The 23,912-nt window shown below is 41.5% G+C and overlaps 1 protein-coding gene across 7 annotated transcripts in view; it reads right to left on the reverse strand.

Annotated features, from left to right (window-relative positions):
- The window catches only part of ZMIZ1 (zinc finger MIZ-type containing 1), a 430,629-nt gene that overhangs the window by 315,211 nt on the left and 91,506 nt on the right, over nucleotides 1-23,912 (reverse strand). For 2 of the 7 annotated variants that reach the window (XM_051982015.1, XM_051982014.1), the window contains exon 1: nucleotides 14,505-15,068. The exons of 3 other annotated variants lie outside the window; for them this stretch is intronic. In XM_051982015.1, the coding sequence (XP_051837975.1) occupies nucleotides 14,505-14,690 (186 nt within the window). In that variant the 5' untranslated portion in view covers nucleotides 14,691-15,068. Of the gene's footprint in view, nucleotides 1-14,504; nucleotides 15,088-23,912 lie in introns of those variants that run through there. 2 more of the 7 variants (XM_051982020.1, XM_051982016.1) reach the window with 2 other exon arrangements.

Below are 23,912 nucleotides of genomic sequence, written 5' to 3' on the forward strand. Positions count from 1 at the left end.
CTGTCGGTCAGCCTTCCAAGGCAGGGCCCAGGTAACCCATACATGGCTCCCAGGTTATAAATCCTCTTCATTAAGCTGCTACAGTCTGGAAAGCCCTGAAGAAAGAAGCATGGACCTAATGTAGGAAAACTGACAAAGGGGTGGTCCAGAAGCAGACTGTTATAGGGAGGGAGAGAGGGAAGGAGAGAAAGAGAGGGAAAAGAGAGAGGGAGGAGGAGGAGGAAAAGAGAATGGGAAGGAGAGAAAGAGAGGGAAAAGAGAGAGAGAGGACGGGGAGGGAAAGAGAATGGGAAGGAGAGAAAGAGAGGGAAAAGAGAGAGGAGGAGGAGGAGAGGGAAAGAGAATGGGAAGGAGAGAAAGAGAGGGAAAAGAGACAGGGAGGAGGAGAAGGGAAAGAGAATGGAAAGAAGAGAAAGAGGGAAAAGAGAGAGGGAGGAGGAGAAGGGAAAGAGAATGGAAAGAAGAGAAAGAGGGAAAAGAGAGAGGGAGGAGGAGGAAGAGAATGGAAAGGAGAGAAAGAGAGGGAAAAGAGAGAGAGAGGAGGGGGCAGGAAAGAGAATGGGAAGGAGAGAAAGAGAGGGAAAAGAGAGAGGGAGGAGGGGGAGAGAAAGAGAATGGGAAGGCAAGAGAGGGAAGGAAAAAAAGAAGTCGGGAAAATGGAGGGAAGGAAAGAGGCAGGCTCCGGGCTAGTGAAAAGGCGCTCAAGTAAGGCTCCTTATTCTGCTCTACTTACTCCAATCCTAGTGATTATTGCAGACCCAGACCTTGTACTTGCTACCTTCTCCAGGAAACCTGCCCTGATGTTCCATGTAATTTCAATCCACAAGCGTTTCTCCAGCACCTGTTAAGCTCTAGGTCCTGGGTGATATGGGGAAGATTCTCCTGCTGGAGGGGTGGCTCTCCACCTTTCTCCAAAAGGAGCTAGACCTTCTACCAGCCAGAGGTGACAAGAGTAGGATGTTCTGCAAATGACAGAAGCTTGGTGGTAGGCAGAGATGAAATGCCAGTGAGGGGGAACAGCTGGAAGGCCAGTTGGATTGCACTGAAGAGCATATAAATAAGAGGAAGAATAAATAAATAAGTTTGGCAAAATAGCCAGGAATCAACTTGTAGTAGGTTTCAAATACTAAGCTGAGGATTTTAAATTTTATTCTAGGGAGCCCATGAAGATTTTGGAGAGAGAAAATGAATGAGTGTGTGAGTGTATCTGTGTGTGGGGGATAGGGATGATGGGGACGAAATATGTATTAACAATATCAGCTTGGCAGTGGTGTGGAGAGCAGAGGGAAAGGGAAGAGACTGGTGGCAGGGAAGAGGCAGCGGGAAGACCATCCTAATTGGAACCTCCTCGAAACTCCTAAGGTAGCAACTATCCTTACCACTCATTTGGTAGCTGTCCCATCTGACATGTCCCCTTCTACCGCCTGTAACGTCATTGTTGTGAGGAGCTCCCAATGCACTTTCCCAGTGCCAATGTGCACCAACTAGGACTCTTAGAAAGTTGCCTCGTGACTCTAAGGTCCCGAATGACTTGCCCAGGATCACAGAGCCATTAGGGATCAAAGGCTGGACTTGGACCCAGGTGTTCCTGACACCAAGCTCTCTGAGGCCAGACTGTCTGGGGTTTTTAGCTAGCTTTGCATGTCAATCTGATGATCCCAAATGGACTTTAGACTCTTAAAGGGCAGAGACCGCTTCTCTGCTGTAATGCTCTGCCCAACAGTAGGCATAGGGCACCGGTGATATGAGTGATTTGGGGCACGTTCCAATTGCAATAACAATTCCAATTAAGGTGGCCACAAACCTCCTTCCTCAGTTTTGAGAGACCCATCCAGCCAATCAAGGCACAGAGATTCTTCCCAACACTTACTATTCCATTCCAGAAAAAAACAAAAAAAGACAGGGTCAGAGGAGGAGGAAGGAAACAGGACAGAAACAGAATGGTTCATTGAGTCAGGAGGCCGAGTGGGGCAGGATCACCAGCCTAGGCAATCTGCATTCTAGGATCTAGGAGGATCCCAGAGAAAAATACCATCATTCCGGATAACGGTGGGCCCAAGTACAACCTGCTGCTGGGTCTTTCTGGGAGGGAGCAGTGGGGTGGAGATACTTGCAGCCTTCTCCAGTTTTCTCTACTGTGATACTCAGCTGACTAAAAGAAAACAACATCCTCGTCCAGGAAAAGCCCATGGTTCGTGGTACCAGAAGCCGTTTCCAGGAAGACAGCTCCATCTCTCTGGCTTTAGATTATAGCTCTTCTAAACCCTCAAGCTGCCTCTTTAGGGAGAGATCCATCACTCAGACAATAGACTGAAATCAGTCACAATCCGATGACCGCCACGCTGCCCCCACCCGAACCCCCCTCTACTATCACTATCGCCGGGCACAGGAGAGGCAAGCCGGCCTTCCTTCCCAACTTGGCCAAGCTGGCAGCAAGTGCCTTAAATGGGACCTTTTCTTGAAGTTTCCCTCAAAAACTAGACTCAGCAGCTACTTCTCCCCTAGCTCTAGTCCTTAGGAGGATCTAGGAAAAGGAAGGGGAGAAGCAGAAGAGAAAAGAGGAAGAGAAGATAAAGGGGAAAAGAGGGATCAGGGAAGGGATAAGGGGAAAGGGAGAGAAAGGATTAGGAGGAAGAAGACTAAAGAATGGTGGTGAGTGATAGGGGAAAAATCAAAAGGATAAAGAAGGGGAAAAGGAAGTGGAATTTAACACTTGTTAAATCTTAGGAAATATTGACTCATTTCCATTTCCTTTTTTTGCTTACTTTTTGGACTCTCAAGCAACTGTTACAAACTCACTGTGATGATCAGACTCAAGAAGTTATCATTCAATTGTTGGTCTCTTTTACACAAAGATAAATACATTGAGTTATGTTTCCCCTCCAACCCCCCCCCAAATACCAAGAAAAGCCCAGAATTCCCTCCTCACCAAACATTCCATCTTCAGAAGGTCTCTGCCACAGCTGAGGCACCAACACTGGAAGTACATGTGTCTCTCCCCTATTTTAGTGGTAACTTTGTTTTATAAATAAATTATATAAATAGGCTTCTTTGATTACTCAGAGCATCCAGCATTTAAGGACTGGGGCATTGCTGTAGGCATAATTGTACTACTGAATTCATCAGCTGCCTAATTATCATTCATTTTGCATTTATTTCTGCTAATTAAAAAGAGAGAAACTCCTAACAACTTTTACATAAATACTATATTTGTTCTATGTAAAGATGTGATGCTAATTTGCTGGTGATTAGCCGATTATCTAATTTTATCTCTGTCATGCTGCAGAGGCCAGTATCCTACAGCTAACTGGAAGCATGTCGTGTGCAGGCTGGGCCATCACCAGCTCTTTGGATATCACACACATTTTGCACACACACACACACACACACACACACACACACACACAATGTTGAGGATATAGAGAGAAAACCAATGAAGATTACTCATGACCCAGAGAGCATTCACCCTTGGACTCAGGCAGCTGGGAGGGTACATGGAATGACTCACAGGTCTGAGGAAATGTTCATAACAGCAAGATACGCTCACGGTCATGGGACCAACCAAATGGTCTGTTTGGGGCATTCATGGAAGCCATCAGACCAAGCCAACAGTCACGTTTATCCTCCACAGCTCTCTCTCCCTAGGACAACATAGCCGGGGCTTGGAAGAGATGCTCCTCATCCCTTCCCTGTACATCCTCTTCTCCACCCGTCCAAATCCAATCACTCAACAAGCATTTATTAAGCACTACTATGTACTGGATGTCAAAGAATATAATAGTCACAACCATTCAGAATACAACGGAAAGAGTGCTACACTTAAAATCAGGAAGATTTGGAAGACTGATTTCAGAGGATCACGGGTCTAACCTTTGTATGGTGGTATAGATTAGGAAAGGAAGTTAGAAACTTTGTCCCACTAAGGGTCAAAGGTATGATTTGAACCCAGGTCCTCTGACTGCAGAAGCTAATGTTTCAGTTAACTCCTGGCTCTGCTACTTGGTGCCCATGTCACTTCTCTCTGGTCTCAGTTTCCCAAATTGAAAAATGAGATTAGATCAGCTAACTTCTAATATCATCCCTTCTGTATCTGTGATTCTCCCAGAAATCAAGCCCCAGCTTTGACAGTCACTAGCTATGGAACTTTGAGCATGTTTTTCAACCTCTATGACATCCATTTCTCTCTTCTGTAAAGCAGGAAGAATGATAGTACTTTAACTACCTGTATCACAGGGTGCTTATTCCTGATAAAACTTCAAAGAGTTATGCAAAAGCAAGCAGATAGAGTATGGATAGGACAGCTAGGAGATGCAGTGGATAGTTGTTAGGAGTTTCCTCTCTTTTTAATTAGCAGAAATAAATGCAAAATGAATGATAATTAGGCAGCTGATGAATTCAGTAGTACAATTATGCCTCCATATCCTGGAAGCATAAAGATTCACCTTCCTGAGTTCAAATTCACCCTTAGATAATTCCTAGCTGTGTGACCCTGGGCAAGTCACTTAACCCTGATTGCCTCAGTTTCCTCAACTATAAAAAGAGCTAGAGAAGGAAATAGCAAACCACAGCCATCTCTTTGCCAAGAAAACCCCAAAGAGGGCAGGACTGAAAATGACTGAACAAGAACAGTCACTAACTACTTTCAAGACAGCATCTAACTCAGAAATGAATTCCTGCAGTTTGCATACTGACTTGGAAAACCACAAATTTATATTCTCTATATTTTATTGTATTTTTACTTACTTTGTTAAATATCTCCCAATTACATTTTAATTGAGTTCTGCCACACTCAGAAGCTTTGCTGCTCAGAGTCTAAGCTCTCTAATGTAATTCCTTACAACTCCATTTCCATCACATAATTTAGTAGGATTATATATTGTACTTATATCTAATAATTTCACATGATACTAGCCTTCTCAACTACATTTTAATATCCCAAAGGACAGGATTCATGTTTTATTCAATAAAACCTCAATTTCCCAGGGTTTAGCCCTTTGACTAATGTCTTTCTTTTTAAAAAAATCTAACTATTCTGAATGAAAATCTCTCTGGTATGTATTACATAGTTCCCTGCCTTCTTAAATGGAATAAACAGAACTTACCTATTTCTCAGTAACTTAGGCTTAATAACATCGTCAATTACTGAATTATAATTAGTGACATAGAGTGACAGCTGAAAATCCTGCTGAGATGTGAAGAGTTGTTTGCCTCTATAACTAGAGGGATATGTGTGTGTGAGAGAGAGAGAAAGAGAGAGAGAGACAGAGGCAGAGAGAGAGACAGAGTGGAGGGGAAGAGAGACAAAGAGAGAGACAGAGGAGAGACACAGAGAGACAGAGAAACAAAGAGACATATTAAAGAGAGACAGAGAATCAAAGATAGAGAGACAGAGATCATGAGAGAGACAGACAGAGGAAGAGGGTAAGAGAGAGAGATGGGGGAGAGAAAGAAGAAGAGAGGGAGGGGAGAAAATGAATCACTAGAAAGATGAATGGGTTAAAATCCTGCTTCTTGACACTGACTTTTGCCTAATCTTAGATAAAGTAGTCAAGCTCCATGGCTCTTAGTCTCTGCATCTGTAAAATTGGAGGGGAGGGAGAGGAGGAGGAGAAGTAAGATAGGTTTGGAGCAAATAGTTTCTGAAATCCCTTCCAGCTCTGATCCTAATTGTCAGGCTGCCAGATGTGACTTCTTGTTGCTTTTAGCATGCTCACTTGTGACTTCTCTGCTGCTTCTAACCTTCTGCAGGTTTGCAAACAAAGAAGTAAGCTTGTTAGAATTGTGCCTAAAGTAAGAGTAAAAACATTTTGAATTATGGGTTTTCCCATGAGCAAAGTGCACTAACTTTTAAAGTAAGTGGCCTCTAACATCTCTTTTTGCTACTCGGTGATTTTTTAAAAAGTTCACTATTTTGTTGGTTTGATTTGGTTTTTTTTTGGGGGGGGTGGAGAGGGGGACAGATCTGAATAGGTGAGGCTTCTAAATAGTTGGATTGTGACTATTATAATAATTTAATACGAGAGTGACTAACTTTGCATCTCCAGAGCACATAGTATAGACCTAAATCCATGGCTGGTCAGTCAAATGATTTGACCAATCAAAAACTGAAAAAAAAAAAAAGAGGCTGCTGACTTTTGATGAGGCCATATTAGATGATGTCCATGGTTCCCTCCAGCTTAATTTACACAATCACCACAGTGACAAAAAGGAAAACTTCACTGAAAAACATCAGGATCTTGAGCAATGCACTGACCAGTCTTGACTTTAGAGGACTTAGTTTCCTCATTTGTAAAGTGGGAATCAACCAGCAATTGACATTTATAAGCAGCCCCTAGATGCTGGCATTGTGCTAAGGCCTTCTCCTTCCTATCTCATAAGGTAGAGGCTGGTGTGATTCTGGAGTGGAAAGAGTTTTTCCAAGCATAAAAACAAGCTACACCATCAAGTCTATCACTCTAAGGTGGCTGGTGCACGGGGCATAGATCTTTGGACCTGAAGTTAGGGTTCAAAATTTGATTCAGATTCTTCTGAGCTGGGTGACCCCTTGGCCAGGTAGTTCACATTTTTCTCAATATTCTCTTCTAAAAAATGGAGATAATAACAGCATCTCTCTTACAGAGTTGTTGAAGGATCAAATGAGATAATATTTGTAAAGTGCTTTGCAAACTTAAAGTGCTATAAAAACCTCAAATTATTATTATTATTATTATTATTATTATTATTATTTAATAGAGCAGAAAGATGCCATGTAGGGACTCAAATCTAAGAAACTGGTCTACTTTGTACAGGGCAGGTCCAGCTAGATCTCAGGTATAAGCTGGGGTAAAGGGACAGCCAAGCAAGGCTTTCTCATGGCCCTGAAGACAAGCCTGAGAAATCCTCGAAGGATGTGGGCTCTGGCTCAGCTTCTTTCTGTCCCTCCCATCCCTATCATCTGTACCTTGCTCATAGTAGGTGGTCGGCAAGAACCCAATTGATTGCTGGACCAAGTGAACCATAACCAGTGATTTCTTTGCACGCATCTTGGTGTACACGCACTCTGCCAGAGATAGTTCCTGCCTCTGGATAGGAGGAAGCCCTAAGGCATAGATGACAACCCAAGGAAGTAGGGCATGCAGCAGGGATGGCACAGGCTAGGGGGCCTGGACAGAGTTCCCTTTCTGCTTGTCAACGAGCCACACTGCAGAAAGAGTTTTCCTCCGACACAGCAAAAGCCTGCACACCCCCTTTTTCTTTGTGCCCTGAATGCCCTCTTCCTCTCCATACTGATAATTTATACCCCCAGCCAAGGCATGGGGGCCCTGCTGCCAAACCTAATTTTCGAAGAGCACAATTTGCAGCAGATGGAGAGAAAGGGCTTCTTTTCATTCAGTCCATTCCTCCCACCTCAGACTTGCTCTGTTCTCCCTCTCTCGGGTGGATATCCTCTGCTCATTCACTCGCCAGAAGCTTTTATCACTAAGCACACAATCAGAGGAAACCCAGAAGGCCAAATGGGGGCTGCCAGGAGGCCAGATCTCAAGAAGGCCAAAAACAAAGGGTACAACCCAGAGCTACAGCCTTGGAGGAGAGCACACAGTGATGTCTCACTCTCTGGGACTCCTCCTCTCACTCAAGACAAAACAGTCCCAGCCCCCTCCTTCTCCTCCCCCCATCCTCTGGGACAGGGCTTGGCGGGAAGGCTGCTATTATGGCAGAATGGACTGGATGGGCCCTAGGGTTCAGCTTCAGCACTGCCCATCTGCTGCTTCCCCGGGTGGTGAGGAAGCTCAGAAACATCTCCCCGTCCTGAGGAACTTGCCCATGTCTGGGTACATACTGTTCCCTTCCTCCTCCTGGACAGCCCTTCTCCCTTCCTTCTCCCAGGCCCTACCTGGAACTTTCATAGCCTTCCCAGACCCACATACCTGGATGCTGATCAATTATTTGCTCTACTTCCTTCAGGACTCAGATCTATAACTAAGGGAACTAGACAGGCTTATCCCACGTAACACTGCCCAAGTAGCTAACACAAGGTTACAAAGCCCTGCATTGTCGTTTGGTCAATCACCTGTTTATATCATTGTTTCTATGAAACTAACTGCCCCGAATGTCACGGTGCCGAATGTGGTTTCCTGGAACCAATCAAAGGCATTCAGTTCAGTGCACCATTTGGTGTTCACCGTGTTCAGAGCTCACACAAACGCACACAGAGAAAGCTCGGGTTAGAATATTAACTCCTGTTATGTACTGTGCTATATCAGACAAGCAATTCCACTCTCCAGCCCTCAGATCCCTTGTCTGTAACATACCATGAGGCTACATTAAGAGAGGCATGGTATTCAGAACGAGAAAGGTAATAATCATGTTTTACTCTGCGATGGATTAGACCAAGATGGTAGAACTGAGGAGGGGCCCAGAGAGCTCCAGACGGTATAAGCTGATCATGAAAGGAAGTGGTGGGGTTATTGATAAAGGGCGCAGGGAAGGAGGGCCATTAATGTATCCCTACTAGATTCTCTAGCTTTGCCACTAACTAGCTTTGTGAATTTGAGTAAGTATTCCTTATCTATGGACCTCAGTTTCCTGTCTGGCTTAAACAGGCTAAAAGTCTAAAACTCATTCTAGTAGATCAAATTGTCTGGGGGGTAGGCAGGAGGCATATGCTTTCTGAATATCTTTCAGGGTGATGGTACATAGTAGGAACTGAATTACTTACTCCCTTCTCCTTTCTTCCCTTACAACAAGAGTAGGATTGTCCAGTTCAATCCCTTATCTTACAGATAAGAAAACTAACCGAGGCACAGATATGGAGAGTGATTTTGCACAGTCATAAAGGTAGTAAGAGGAAGTCTTCTAGACCCAAATCTAGAGTTCTTTCCCTTACAACAGTGTCCTTGCTTTATGAGTGTGCATGCTTGCGTGCATGTGCAAAATCATTGTGGCTTGCTAAATGTAAATATTATTATTATTATTATTTTATGAATAAGTGGTATAATGTCTAGAGTTCAGAATTAAAAGGGTGATAAAGAAACCCAATGATCCGACTTAGGAAAAAAGCAGTAGACAAAAACACAATTTATCTTTTTTGCCAAGCTCAACAAAAACTGTTTTGATGTACTAATGGTTCTTAATGGGAGTCAGTAGCTATCATTTAAATAAATAATCATCCGGTTGATGACAGAAGTGTTGGTAAGTCTGCCTGTTTGTATGTTCGATAAACATGTACATAGTCTACATATGTTCATCCTAAGAAGCACAGAGTGTCCAACAGAGCACAGGCCACATCTATAACCTTGAGGAGGTCACTGAAATACCCACTGTTACACCACGGCTTCGTCATTTTTGCTGTGGCTCTCTGGACTGGTGAACAACATCTGAGCCCATAGGGAGTATAAATGGACCAAGTATTTTCTCCCTTCCTACAAGGAAGATCTCTCTTTAATAGCAGCCTTCTCTTTCTTGTCCTCCCTAAAAGATTCAGTTAGATCCACACCTTAAAATTAGTTTCTGCCTTGGCTGAGCCAGAACCCTACCTCAGTGTCAAGTTCACTTCACAACATTCTACATGCAAAAGTCTGGCTCTCCCATTTGTATGTACCAGATTTTTGGATTTGCCTCCATTCGGTCTCTAAATTCTGACCTTATCATCATCATTCATGGTGGTTTGGTCAAATCTCCACTAGCTAGCAATGGCCCCATGATCCTTGTTCTGCCGTCACATTCAGTCACTAGATCATAGAACTACAGGTTGAGAGTTTGAAAGAACATTAAGAATTAGCTAATCCAACCATTCGCCCCTCCTCCAATTTTGGTAGATGAGAGAAGTAAGATCCAGAGAAAATAGCAACTTGGCCGTCAGGATCTGCCCATTTTATAGAGGTGAAGTAAGTTGGTTAAAGCCACATGGAAGTAAACAGTAATTAGTAGAACCAAGAAGAAAATCAGGTCCTCTAAATCCAAACCTATCCCTTTTTCTACTGTCACGCCATCCCTCAAGTTTTCTCCCTTCCATCTCTCTTCCCTTCCCCAACCGCCACCCAAAACACACTCGGCAAGCACTTTTTACTCATACAATATTCAGAGGGAGAATATGATAGTGAAATAGAGAGAGCATTTGCCGGACTGTCAAGAGAGTTGATCTCATTTCTGTCACTAGCAAACTACGAGACTTTGGAGAAGATCTTAATTAGGTATTTAATTAAGTACCTAATATGAATTGGACATTTTTCTTTCTGCATCTCAGTTTTCTTAACCTTCCTATGAGAAAGCTGGAGTAGATTAGGGGTTTTTAATATAATGTCCGTGACCAACTTTTTAAAATGGATGTCTGTAGTCAATATAATCATTGTCCTTTAAAATCCAATGTAATTTAACTATAATCATAATGATGTTAATAATAATACTAATATAGTAAGCTCTATAGAAATAATGATTATAGTAATAAGTTAATAATAATAGCTAATATTCCTATAGAGCTTACTATGTGCCGGGGTCTGTGCTAAGTGCTTTTAATTATTGTTTTATTTTGATTCTCACAACCACCCTTGGAAGATAGGCACTATTATCATCCCCATTTTACAGATGAGGAAACTGAGGCAGAGATTTAAGTGACTTGCATAAAGTCACAGAGGCAGTAAATAGCTGAAGCTGGAATTGAACTCAGATCTTTCTAAGTTCAGTACCCTATCCACTGAGCCACCTAGTTATCTTCAATTTATTTTAATTATTTCTGCATTGAAAAGCATCATTCTGAGAGGGATCTATAGGTTTCACCAGACTGGCAAAGGGGTCAACAATTCAGAACCCCTGCAGTAGATGGTTTTTGAGCCTCAATTTTCACAATTATAAAATGAAAATAATAATAGCACCCCGGCTAGATTCAAGGGCCAAATTAGAAAATGTATCTAATGATAACTAACATTTCTTTTATATAGCACACTGCAAACTTTAAAATGATATATAAAGGTCAGCTAACTTTTTTTATTATTATTATTAGTTTTATAGCCTTAGGCAAGTCATGAAACTCTCAGTTTCTTGATCAGTAAGATAGAGCTACAATAGCATCTGGCAGTATAAATAATAGAAAGGACATTAATTTCAAAATCAAGAGAGCGTAGGGTTAAACCCATACTCTGATGCTGACCACTATTGTTAGGATTGTTCCTCATCTCCAAAATGAGGATTTTGGATCAACTAGTGTGCAAGGTCCCTTCTGACTTCAGATCCTAGAGTTCAGCAATCCTTCTTCCAGAGGGATTAGGAGTAAAGTATGAGCAAAAATTAAAGTGTCATAGACATAAGTAGTTATTATTATTATTATTATTATTATTATTACTACCATCACAAACCAACTCTCTAGCTGTCATATCAACTGCAACATAGTGTGTGGGAACATTCTGAACCATTAAAAGCAAATACAAGGTGTTCTCAAGATCACAGAACTAATTCTAGACTCAGAGGCCATTTAGTTCAAGCCCTTCGTTTTACAAATGGGAAAACCAAGTCGGGGGAGTGAGGAAAAGATATGTGACTGACTCAATGTCACACCAGGAATAATAACAAAACTAAGATCTGAATTCAGGTCTTAGTACTCCAAATCTAATACCTCAGTTTAATTGTTTTTCAGTGATGTCCAGCTCTTCATGACCCTGTTTAAGATTTTCTTGGCAAAGATACTGAAATGGTTGGCCATTTTCTTCTACAATTTATTTTACAGATACAAGAAACTGAGGTTAGCAAGGTTAAGTGACTTGCCCAGGGTCACATAGCTAATAAATGTCTGAGGCCTGATGTGAACTAATGAAGATGAGTCTTCCTAATTCTAAGCCCCTTGCTCTATCCACTGCACCACCTAACTACCCTAAATCTAATACTTATTTCCATTGAATTCTAGAATTGTTGTTCTATCATCCAATCTAGAGAAATCCAGAAAAGGTTAGTTACTTACTATCCAACATAGATACATAGATAATTTTGGGACTTGTTAGAAAAATTAAAGTTATTTTTAGCCAAAACACTACCGTTATATGGACATTCAGATCAGCACATGAAACCAAACCTGAAACATTAACTATGTTAATGCTCAGAAACCTGCTCCTGTAACTGTAACATTCAGAAGATCACATTGTACCTACAATTTACTGGGTTTTGGGCTCTTGGCCAAAAGCAATAACATCTGACCTATTGTTATTATTCAAACAAGCCATCTCCTTCAGGTCCCTTTTCCCTTCCCGGGGAAGACTATTTAATCTGGAGCAGGAGCTGAGGTTCCCTCCAGCCCAACAGTCTAGATCTGGCAGCAACCACTGGATGGGGTGGGAGTAGGAAGTTAGGGAGGGATCCAGAAGGGGAAATAGGGAGGGTTTCTAGGAGTTGCCTCAAAATGACTCTCTCCAGAGACAGCGCTATGCTATTCATCAACTGTTTTTCAGGGCTGTGAAAAATCAATGAGATTTGAGCTGCAAACTCATCATTAGGACAGGAAAAACTCTGCAATGGAATTGATTTGTTTAAATATAATAACACAATTTAATGACAAGTCATGGGGGTGGGGAGAGAGGGAAAGGGAAAAACCAACAATAAAAAGAGAGAGATCTTAGCCTGAGACAGAAGTCATTGCTTTTTTTTTTTTTTGTCATTGCCCTACGGATAATTTTTTAAATGGTTTTAAAACATACACATACACACACACACACACACACACACACACACACACAGCCAGCTCATGCCTCTGAGGAAGCCTGGGTAGGAACACGCTGTCAGAACAGGGAAAGAGCAGACATTGGAGGAGGAGACTGCAAATTACTGGGTCTGAGAATAGATTTCAGAAAGGACATACCATGGCCCTGCTCTCTTATTTGTTGGTCTTGCCGTTTGGTTTGTCTTTGGTGAAATAGCTCTGGGGGGTCAACTGAGTCACCGGCTCCTAGTGATCCAGTCCTGTTCTCTCTCTGTGTCTCTCTCTGTCTCCGTCTCTCCTACTCAGGAGACCCTTGATGGAGCCAATTTGACCACTGCTGTCAACAATGCAGGCAGATGCATCGGTATCCATTGGGGTTTAAAGGTAGCGAATTGTTGAAGGGATAGAAGCTAGCTTCAACTCCTAAGTCCCCTCCCCAAGCTAATGGAGGGAGGAAAGCTGGCACTAATCATGATGGAGAAGAAGAGCCTGATACACTAGATTCTGAGCCACACTTTAAACAGAAATCCACAGATGCTGGGGTCTCGCTATATCTCTATGGCACATTAACCAATCAACCCAGTGATCATCTTAACTCTCATTTCTATAGCTTTTTCAAAGTTTATAAATAAACCCTCTGGGAAGAAAAGAAGTATTATCATCCCCAGGTACAGAGGAAGAAACAGAGTCAAAGGTATTAAGTGACGGCCCTAGTCACATAATGTCTGAGCATCAGCCAGCAATCGGCCTTCTAAGTAGGGGGTCACATTTATATAAAAGGTTACTGTTAGGTACTGGGAGGAAAGGGAAGAGATATAAAAGGAACGAGACAGAATTGAATTAATCATGAAAATAATAATTAGCATTTCTACAATGATCTCTATGATTATTCCCATTTTACAGATGAGGAAATTGAGAGCCTAGAAAGTTCAGGTAATTTATCTAGTATCACAGAAGTATCAGTGGCAGAATCAGGAATTTAACTCATTTCCTCTGACCAGCTTTCTTTCCCCTACACATTTGAGATACAGTCTCTTCCTTTAAAGACCTTTAGTCTGGTTATAAGGATATAGACCATGTAAATATAGAAAAGATAATAACAAAAGACAATCAGTGCAAGTCAATGTACCACAAATTAAATACCCTAGCATCGAGCCACGTATATATCATTCAATAAATATTTGTCTATGATGTCTCAAGATAAGTGGTAGAGACAAGTGAAAAAAGAATCACAGAACGACAGAATTTGAGAGTTGAAAGGAACTCCATTCATCATCTCATCTCACTTGAACTTAGGTGGGGTTGGGAAGAAGGTCAAGGAATTAGACTGGCTGAAGTAAAGATTATATACTAGAAAAGCAGCAGGAGAAGAGATTGGAAAAAGGAGTTTGATTCCTCCCACTAATCAATAAGGATTCAATCCTGCAGGCACAAAAACTTTTCAGCTCTGTAGTGACGTGTTGAAAAGGATCTTAGGAAGTGAGGTACTTTGTGGCGTTCAGGACAGATTGGCAAGCATGAACTAGAGTTAGAGATGCTATTTAGATCTTTGGTAATCCGCTTCCCTCTCTTCTTCCCAAGATATCCATCTTATGCAGAATCCCTAGGGTAGGTATGGTCCAAGCATACATGAATACATACACACACACACACACACACACACACACACACACACACATCCCAATCCATTATTTCTTACACCAGGATTATCTCTGGATCCTTTTCACATACCAATATTTAGAGAGTTGAAGTCTACCAACAATTGCCTTATTTATAACGACTGCCTCTCTGTGCCTCCCACCCCTCCGGGCCAGGGACAGGCCAAGGATGTGGACTTTTATACCTCTTTTTTCTTCTTCTGTTTTTCCCTTTTGGCACTTGGCTCCCAGCTCCCACCTCCTAGCTCATGGTTCTTCCTGCAGCAACCAATAGTATTGTTGACTGACTGACTCATTCCAGGTTGAGGTACCAAAGCTCCAATCAGGTGTTCCTGGCAGCACCTGGCTCGGATCAATGCCCTTGCTGGCATCTGGCCTCAGGAAGCTCTGCACTAATTCACGTGACTCATATCTTCGACAGCCTGTTCTCATTCCAGACCCCAGCATTGCCCACCGGGAGATTTCCAGCCTCCTCACGAGTTGGGCAGGCATGATGCCTATTTTCCAAATTAAAAACCTCAGTCTGAATCCAATAATCTCCCATCCCAGACGTGGCTAAGTAAACATATTATTGTGTTCTCCGTTACTACCGTCAACTCCCCCTTCTCCACCAGGGCCTAGGAAGAAGAGCTAAGATTAGTGGAATAGTCTAGTTATCTATCACCGTTATTTATCAGACGATAAATTCAGATTCAGAAGTCCTAGTTTCAGGTCCTAGCTGCTCCACTTTGGACACCTGTGTGCCCATTCTCAGTTCCCTTACCTGTAAAATGGAGATAATATGCTCCTTACTTCTCACGAGGTGATTAAAAACCATGTCTAGGAATCTCTGCGGCCCTCAACTCATAGGAAAATGAAAATATATGTTAAAAGTGCTTCTATTGGGGCAGTTGGCTGGTGTAGTGGACAGAGTACCAGTCCTGAAGTCAGGAAGACCTGAATTCAAATGTGGTCTCAGACACTTGACACTTCCTGGCTGTGTGACCCTGGCAAATCACTTATCCCCAATTTCCTCGGGGGGGGGGATACTTCTATAAAAATATCAAGTGATGTCCAAAGGTAAGACATGATAATTATTATGAAATGATCAGAGAAGGCAGGATACTGTGTGTCTGCTTTCACCTTCAAATGTGGCACAAAAGCCAAGAGAGGCCACGGTGGGAGACAATAGATCCCATACATTCTCTAAAAGAGGTAGGTTGGACCCACTTAATTCGGAACTATCAGAGTACACGGCCCAAGATTCCAAATGAATCAGAGCATCAAGAAGCTACATGGGATCTCAGAGCTCATCTTGTCTCTATCATCTATTTTGCAGAAAGCTGAGGCCCAGAGAAGGAAATTTATTTTCCCAAGGTCACACAGGTCCGAAGGGCTGGAGTCAAGATTCCAAGCCAGGCTTTCTGATTCCAAATCCAACATTCTTTCCACTGGCCTACCAGCTGACTCTTCTCCCTACCCAAACCCTAGCAGCAGTCACAAGCATCTGATTAGTGCCTACTCTGTTGGCACGGTGATACAAAAGCAAAAATCAAATAATCCTGTCTTCGAGGTGCTAGCATTCATCTTCCTAGGTGATACACACAGCACGGAGCAGACAAGTAAAAAACAAAACTAGCCCCCATTATTACATGTATATATATGTATATATATTAGATTATACATATATTATACATAATGTCTGAAGATATACCAAGTGCTTTATATGTGCCATCTCATTTCAGCCTTACAATAGCTCTAGGACGCAAGTACTAATATTATTTCTACTTTACAGATGAGGAAACTGTGGTTTATTATAAAGATGTGACTTGCTCAAGATCACTAAAGCTGATAAGAGTTTAAGGTACCATTCAAACTCAGGTCCCCTCCTTCCAAGACCAAGGATTTTTGCATGGCTGCCCCTGGAGCACACACACATTCATAACTATATATAAAAATTTACATATATATATAATCTATATATATGTATGTGTAATAAAGATAACAGATATATTATACATAATATATAATATAGGTATATTTATATAATATAAATACATATATAGATATTATGCTTTAATTATTTTTATATAATATCTATATTTTATATAGGCATTATATATTTTATATTATAATACAAAAATAATTATAGCATAACATCCATGATATATATTTATATTACATACTTGTATATTTTTATGTATATAAATACATTCAAATATTTGCATACACCCATATGGCAGAGATAAGGAAGGAGAGCATTGGTGGAGAGGAGGGCAGCCTATACAAAATCCTTTACTCCCTAACTCAGAATACATATGAAACTATAAGACACTGATACAAAGCAATTGTTGTTCATTCAATTCACTTGTGTCTGACTCTTGGTGACCCTGTTTGGGGTTTTCTTGGCAAAGATACTGGAGTGGTTTGACATTTCCTTCTCCAGGTACAATGCAATAGATAAGCTAAAGTAAGTCTGATCCGGAAGCTGAAAGCTCTGGCCTTGATGGCATAAACCAGCCAGACCAGCCTGGGTAGCTCTCCAAATGTAGGGCCTGAAGGTCATCCATTTTCACTCCAGGTCACAGACAGAAGCTCCCAATCCTGCCCTCTTTTTAAACCCGGGGCAATTTCCCCCGTTGCCAGCTCCCTTTCTCCTCCTTACCCAGGCCGCTGGGAGTCTGCACTTGAGGCTGCATTGATGTCTCCTCAGCTCTTAATCAATATTAACTGATAAGGGACACTAATGATGATTCAAAAGCCCCAGCCAGGCATTACCTAGCCGGAAGCCCATAACCAAGGCCTGTTTGCTGGCTTGCTACTCGTCTCCCAGGGGAAATGGAAGTTGACCTGGGAGAGGTCACCAGCAGACACACTAATTCAATTCTGTCCCTTAGTGACCCCTTCGATTTTGTCAGCCACCAACAAAATCAATGAGACAGAGAAGAAAGTCAAGTTACCCCCCAGCAAGGATGGAATGGGGCTGTGGTAACTGAGTCCTTACTTAAACAAATAAATGCCAATTTCTTGTACCATGATATAGTTAAGACTGGAAGGGAACTTAAGAGATCATCAAGATTAACACACATAAGCCTCAATTTATAGTTTGGGAAACTGAGGCAAGAGAAGTGAAATGATTTGCCTCAAAGACTCAGATCTGCTATATGGTCAGCTAAACAAATCCTGGAGAGAATGGGACAGAAGATAACCTCATAGCCCCCATCCTAAACAATAACTGACATTTATATCATTTAAAGTTTGTTAAAATACATTCTAGATTGAATGTTCTTTCATTTAAACCTCACAACCATCTTGTGACTTAGTTATTACAGAAATAACCAGCTAGAATATGAATACTGTGAAAGGTTAATTAACTAATCTAGAAGGTGTCAAGGAAGGATTTGAACCCAGGACTTCCTAACGAGTTCAACATTCCATCTACCATGTCATGCTGCTTATGACAAGAAAACACTGCAAGGTCATATGTAATTAAGTGATTAGTTGTGTGATCCAGGGTCAGTCAAGAGGAAGCTTAATAAGTGATAGAGTAGTCAGGGAAAAGACTCCTAAAACAAATGAGCCTTGACAGTAGAATTTGGAATGGATAAGGAGGGTAGCGTTTATAAGACAAGGGAAACAACGTAAGAGAGAATAACCTCAGAGTGTCAACACAGTATAGTGAGAAGGCAGACGAAGTGTTTCTGGGAACTTCTGTAACCTGGGAGGATGGGTGAGTGAAAAATCATCACTCCTGTTGGAGAGCAACCCATTCATTTGCTTTCCCCGGAAGCCTCTCCACTCTTGGGGCTATGAGGAGCCTATAACCTTTTAAGACTTGGGAGACCTCACTTTACATCCTGTGCCTTTGGTTTACAACCTGATATTTCACCTAAAGAACCCTAGGTCCCAAGTGCACCATTTCCAAAAATATTTGTAATGAGCCAATCTGGCAATCTTTCTGCTAAATCAATGGGCAGCCTACCCTTAACCTAATAATGAAAAATAGGAAAAAATCAGCCAGGTGAAAAAGAATATGGTGAGTAAGAAATCAGATGGGAAAATAAATAAATTACTGGAAACAGAGTAAATGTGTCCTTACAGTTTTACAGAGGAAAATTAGAAAAATCTTCAAAATAAGGTTTTTTATGGGATTCAGTTTTCTATGTGAGGAACAGCCAATGAGCAAGATTTAAATTGAGGCCGATGTATGCCCAATATTTAGCACATCTAGGTGGTTCAAGGGATGTATTAGAGGTAGGAAGACTGGATGGCTTCAGAATTTATAGGCTGTGTGACTCTGAGCACATCACTTAGCCTCTGGAAATTTCCCTGTCCTTTTGTGTAAAATAGAGATAATGACAGCAATTACCTTATGGGGTTGTCGTGGGGATCAGGTGGGATAACATATATAAGTTCCTTTGCAAACGTCAAAGGGCTAAATAAATGCTAGTTGTTACAGCTACAGAGTCCTTTCCTTCTTCTGTTGTCACTAGGCAACATTAATTTGCCTACTAACTTAAACAGAAACCGATCAATCACTAAATATGTATTAAGTGTCTATAATGTCCCAGGCACAGCGCGAAGTACAGGTAGAGAGGCAAAACAAAAAGAGGTAAATCACGATCCCTGCCCTCAAGAAACTCACAATCTAATGAGGATCAAGAAAATCTAAAGAAGATGTACAAACTGAATACAAGTAAATAGGAAATACAGAGGAAAAGGCAGGCACTAGAATTAAGAGGGATTGGTAATTTAGAGTTCCTGTAGAAGATGAGATTTTTAACTGGGATTTAGAAGAAGGAGGGAAACTCAGGAGGTCAATTGTCAGGATGAGAGAATACTCAAGGAATGAAAATGTAGTCAGGAGATAGGGTGGCTTGTTTGTGGAATAGCCCGGAGTCCAATGTCACCAGATGGTATTAGGAAGATCAATTCCCTGCTTGGCAAAATAATCATGATGCATTGCAAGGGCAAGGATGGATGTCTTTTACTATCTGTTTTTTGATTTTCTATGCTGTGACAGATTAGCACGGATAATTGAGAACTGATATGGTTGAAAACCATCACCAATGAAATGACATGTTTTGTTTTACAGCCAGACTATGGAGCTCTATGGGAGTCAGGGTGGTATGGTCTTAAGTCAATGAGACTGGTATGACTGCCATTGTTAGTGTCATACCATTACCACCATCCCATCTCCAGTCACACTAGTACAAAGAGAATAGAAGGATGTTATCTTTGATAATAAGCAGTTCATCTGTGGTAAGGACAGGTCCACATGGATCCTGAGACTGGCCAGGGCTTGGAGACAGGATGAGTAGAGGACGTAGACCTTACTATCCTCTTCTACCAGGGTCAAGTCTTTAGAATCCTGCAATTGATCACTCAACATCAGATGTCTGTAAGAATAAATATCCATCTTGTGCTGTTAAGATGCTCAGGCCAAAACTAATAAAGAATAAAATGCTATTCTTGCAAATGACAAGCAGTTCTCCAGAAGGCTACTGCTTCTTACAGAACTCCCTGCTCTGTTGAGAATTTCTTTTCTTCCCAACAAAGCTTCTGACCCCTATTGGCCTTGGGTTTATCCAAAGTGGAGCTGGACAGAAAGGGCTAAGTAGACATTTTAAAAAGAAGTCTATCTAGAACCTAATTTTTTTTAAAGGTTCATGGGATTTATTCATGTTTCCCTTGACAATTTCCAAAGTTCTCTCATGTCAATTATCTCATGTTTTCTTCCCAGAAATCTTGGAAAATTGGGGGGGGGGGAAGAGAACAAACACTATTATTCCTATTTTATAGATCAGAAGACTGAGATTCAGAAAGACTTAAGTGACTTTCCCAATTTTTTTCCACTAAAAAACAAGTTGGAGTCTCTCTCTGGGGGACTGGGGGTATGAGGCAATTGGGGTTAAGTGATTTGCCCAGGATCACACAGCTACACAGGTAGAAGTATTAAGTGTTAACTGTTTGAGGTCACATTTGAACTCAGGTCCTCCTAACTCCAGGACCTTTGCACCATCTAGCTGCCCTCAGAGCCTCTCAATTTCCTCATTTGTAAGTGAACTAAATGGGACTAACTGATCTCTTAGGTAGCCTTCAACTCTAACTCTGTAATTTATAAATCATACACATGCCAGGCTTTGGGACTTTAGGACTTTCTCACCCCACGGAATATTCCTCTGCCACCATTTTGCCCTCTTTCTCTTTCTTTGGTGAGTTCTTCCTAATGCTTCTATTTTGAAAAGGGATCCAGATGGACCACACTTCATTCCTTTCTTAGCTTTGCTTCCAACTTTCTGGACTTTGACATTATTCCCCCATTGAAGTACCTTCTGTCTCCATTTTTAACTTTTCTCTCACTAGAATGTTTAGATCTTTGAGAGAAGGAACTGCCTTTTTCTTGCATCTGTATCCTCATCTTTATCACAGCACCTAGCACATGGTAAGCACTTAATAAATCCTTGCCAGCATGCCTTGCCCTACCATCCATCACAAAATAGCACCCTAACTAATCTGCCTACTTTCCCACACTCTCCCATTATACAGATTAATTTTCCCAATGTTCAACATGAATGTACTCTTCCACTGCTCAAGCAAGTTCAACAACTCCTTATTGGTAAAAGGTCAAATCCAATTCCTTGGATACCAATTTCAGGTATAGTCATCATTTGACCATTCTAATCTTGTATACCTGACAGGAACTGGAATATATTAGACTAAAGAAAGGATCCCAGAGGTTCATGTTCCCCAAAGTATTCATTTCCTCTTGTTTTCTTTTTTTTTTTTCAGTCAACTGAGATATGGTTTTTTAGGAGACTTTTCAATGTGCTCGACATGTGGTATAATAAAAGCTTGCTAACTGATTGGCCCAAGCAAAATGGCAGATGTGAGTGTGCAACACTGGCTCCTGCTCTCAAGGGGCTTACAGTCAGAATGACAGGTTTTTGACATCTAGTCTGTCAAAGTGCAAGAGACAATGGATTTAGTCTGCTTGATCCTAGAGGATAGAAATAGAAGAAATGGATAGAAGTTTCAAAGAAGAAAATTTAATGTAGATATGAAGAAAAAACATCCAAATTTAAATGATGTAAAGAAAAATCTTCCTAATTGTAAGAATAATCCCAAAGCAGAATGCTGCTTTGGAAGGTAATGGGCTGCATCCTCACTAGAAGTCTTCAAGCAAAAGCTTGGATGATTAATGCAGAGGGGTTTGAGTCTGGATTGGAATACAAGGCAGCAAAGAGACATTTCAACTCTGCAGCACTGATTCTGCAATTGATTCTGCAACTGTGTCTTCTGGTTATTGTTTTTTGTTTTCGCTCTCCAGCCCACCCCAAGCCCCACAGCCAGGCTTTCTGATTAAGGAAAAAATTGGAGGGTGGTAAATAAAGATCAACTTGACACAACGACCATATCTGACCATAATAAGCCCCTCTCTGTACACACTACCCCTTACCACCCCCACTAAGTCTGAGTTACTTGTGGGTCTGAGAATTGAGGAAACCTCTACCTTTCTCTCTAAGTCCAGGGGATCCAAGCATTTACCAAGCAATTAACTTCCAGGCACCCAAGCAGAAGGTCATTCAGACAGTGCTGGGGCCATGGGCTTACAGGAAGCTGGGCCGGGGGTTATTTTTAGCATCCTATTTCAAAGGAGAAGAGGCATTAATTCCAACCAGGTAAATGTCAGCAGCCATCAGTAAACACTGGCCAATTAAAAAACGCTGCTAGAGCACAGCAAGGAAAGAAAATGACTCCTCATTTCCCTCAGCTTTCATCCTTCTCTTTCCCAAAGTTGCCTCCTTTATACTTCTTCCTCATCTTTTTCTTCCTATGTCTGGGAAGAACCAGGAATTTTACCTACTTCCTGTCATCAGAGAGCTAATAACATATGTAGTGCTTTAAAGTTTGCAAAATGCTTCCCCTCCATTATCTCATTTGATCCTTATTTAAAAAGCCTAAAGGCATGTGCTAATGTCTCCCTTTTACAGATGAGGAAAGTGACCTGCTTATTGGTTTCCCCACATAAGATTATAAACTCATTGAGGGGAGAAGCACTCATGAGAGTGGCGCAGCGGATAGAGCACCAGCCCTGAAGTCAGGAGGACCCGAGTTCAAATCTGATTTCAGACACTTAATACTATCTATCTGTGTGACCCTGGGCAAGTCACTTAATCCCAATCGCCTCAACATAAACAAAAAAAGCCAATAAAGTCTTTGAGGGCAATGACTATTGTTATTTTATTAATTCTATCTCTAGTCTTTAGCATAGTACCTGGCACATAGTAGGCACTTACTAAAATATAACCTGGATTGAATTTGAAGTGATTAAAGCAATTATTAGAATTTCCTGATTCCAAGACCAACCCTCGGTCTACTGCCACCTAGAATTGAAAAGAAATACAAGTGATTGTCTACGCCCAAGACCTCTCACAAGACAGTGCTCTATCCTAACAGCAAGGTATTCCTGGGAAGGTTTTCTGAGACAAGTCAGAGAAATATAACAGAACCAGGAGCTCCCTACCTTTGCAAATATCAAAAGAGGGGGAGGGAGATGTTTACTTAATCCCCAGTACACAAAGTACAGGACCTGAGCTACACTGATAGGCAAGAGAACACACTGAAAGGCGAGTGCCTTGCCAGTGAACTTTCAACAAATATGTACTTAAGCAGGGCCTAAAAACTCACACTCCAACTTCCTCCTTCTGCCATCCTCTGAAGCCCCACCTCACCTTTACCTCTGGGTAAAAATGGGGGTATCTCAAGAGAAAAACCAAGGGACAAAATGGTACCCGTGTCTCAACGCCGTTCCCAGGGGAACCCAAAAGTTTTTGAACACAAAATACAAGCACCCTGGCCAAGAATGGCTTTCAAACACATAGCAAGCATATATATGCTTTGCACCTAATTGGCAAATTGATCAACATTTTAAAAGTTGAAAATGATGAAGAAAGCCCAACATACCAAGACCCAAACTAAGAAGTTTCTTCAATGGGGAAAGAGCAAGCTAAGTAAGACTTGTCCCAGCTCTGAGACTGAAATTCAGGCACCTGATTCTAGAGGAAGTAATATGGTATAGGCAGTAGAAGGCTGCTGGGATTTGGAGTAAGCAAAGACCACAGGTTAAGTCCTAGTTTTGCCACCATTACTTCTATCATCTTGGGGAAATCATGTAAAATTTTGTCATCTTACTTTTCTTACCTATAGAAATGAGGAGAGTGGACGAGATCATCTCTGAGATCTGTTTGTAGCTCTAGCTTCTGTGACTGCACAGAAGGAATTGTGCCATTCTTGCTTTTCAAATATTTTGCACGAGGTTTAGAAATGGCCCACAAGAGCCAAAATAAATAAACAAATCCCCCAAACTCAGAAACCAAGTTAACACCCATCAAGACTGGGTGAATAAAGAGGGCCGCCTTAATGTAAAGGAGGATTAGTACACCATAAGAAAAAAAGGAACAGAAGGAATTCAGAGAAGTATGGGAAGACTTACACAAAATGAGGCAGACTGCAAAAACATACGACGACCACAACCGCATCAGGGAAGAAAAATGATCTGAATATTCTACCTACAATGGTCAAGCTCAACTCTGAAGGAAAGTTAAGAAAAT

The sequence above is a fragment of the Antechinus flavipes genome, chromosome 2 (assembly GCF_016432865.1).
Source record: "Antechinus flavipes isolate AdamAnt ecotype Samford, QLD, Australia chromosome 2, AdamAnt_v2, whole genome shotgun sequence".
In the NCBI taxonomy this organism is placed as follows: domain Eukaryota; kingdom Metazoa; phylum Chordata; class Mammalia; order Dasyuromorphia; family Dasyuridae; genus Antechinus; species Antechinus flavipes.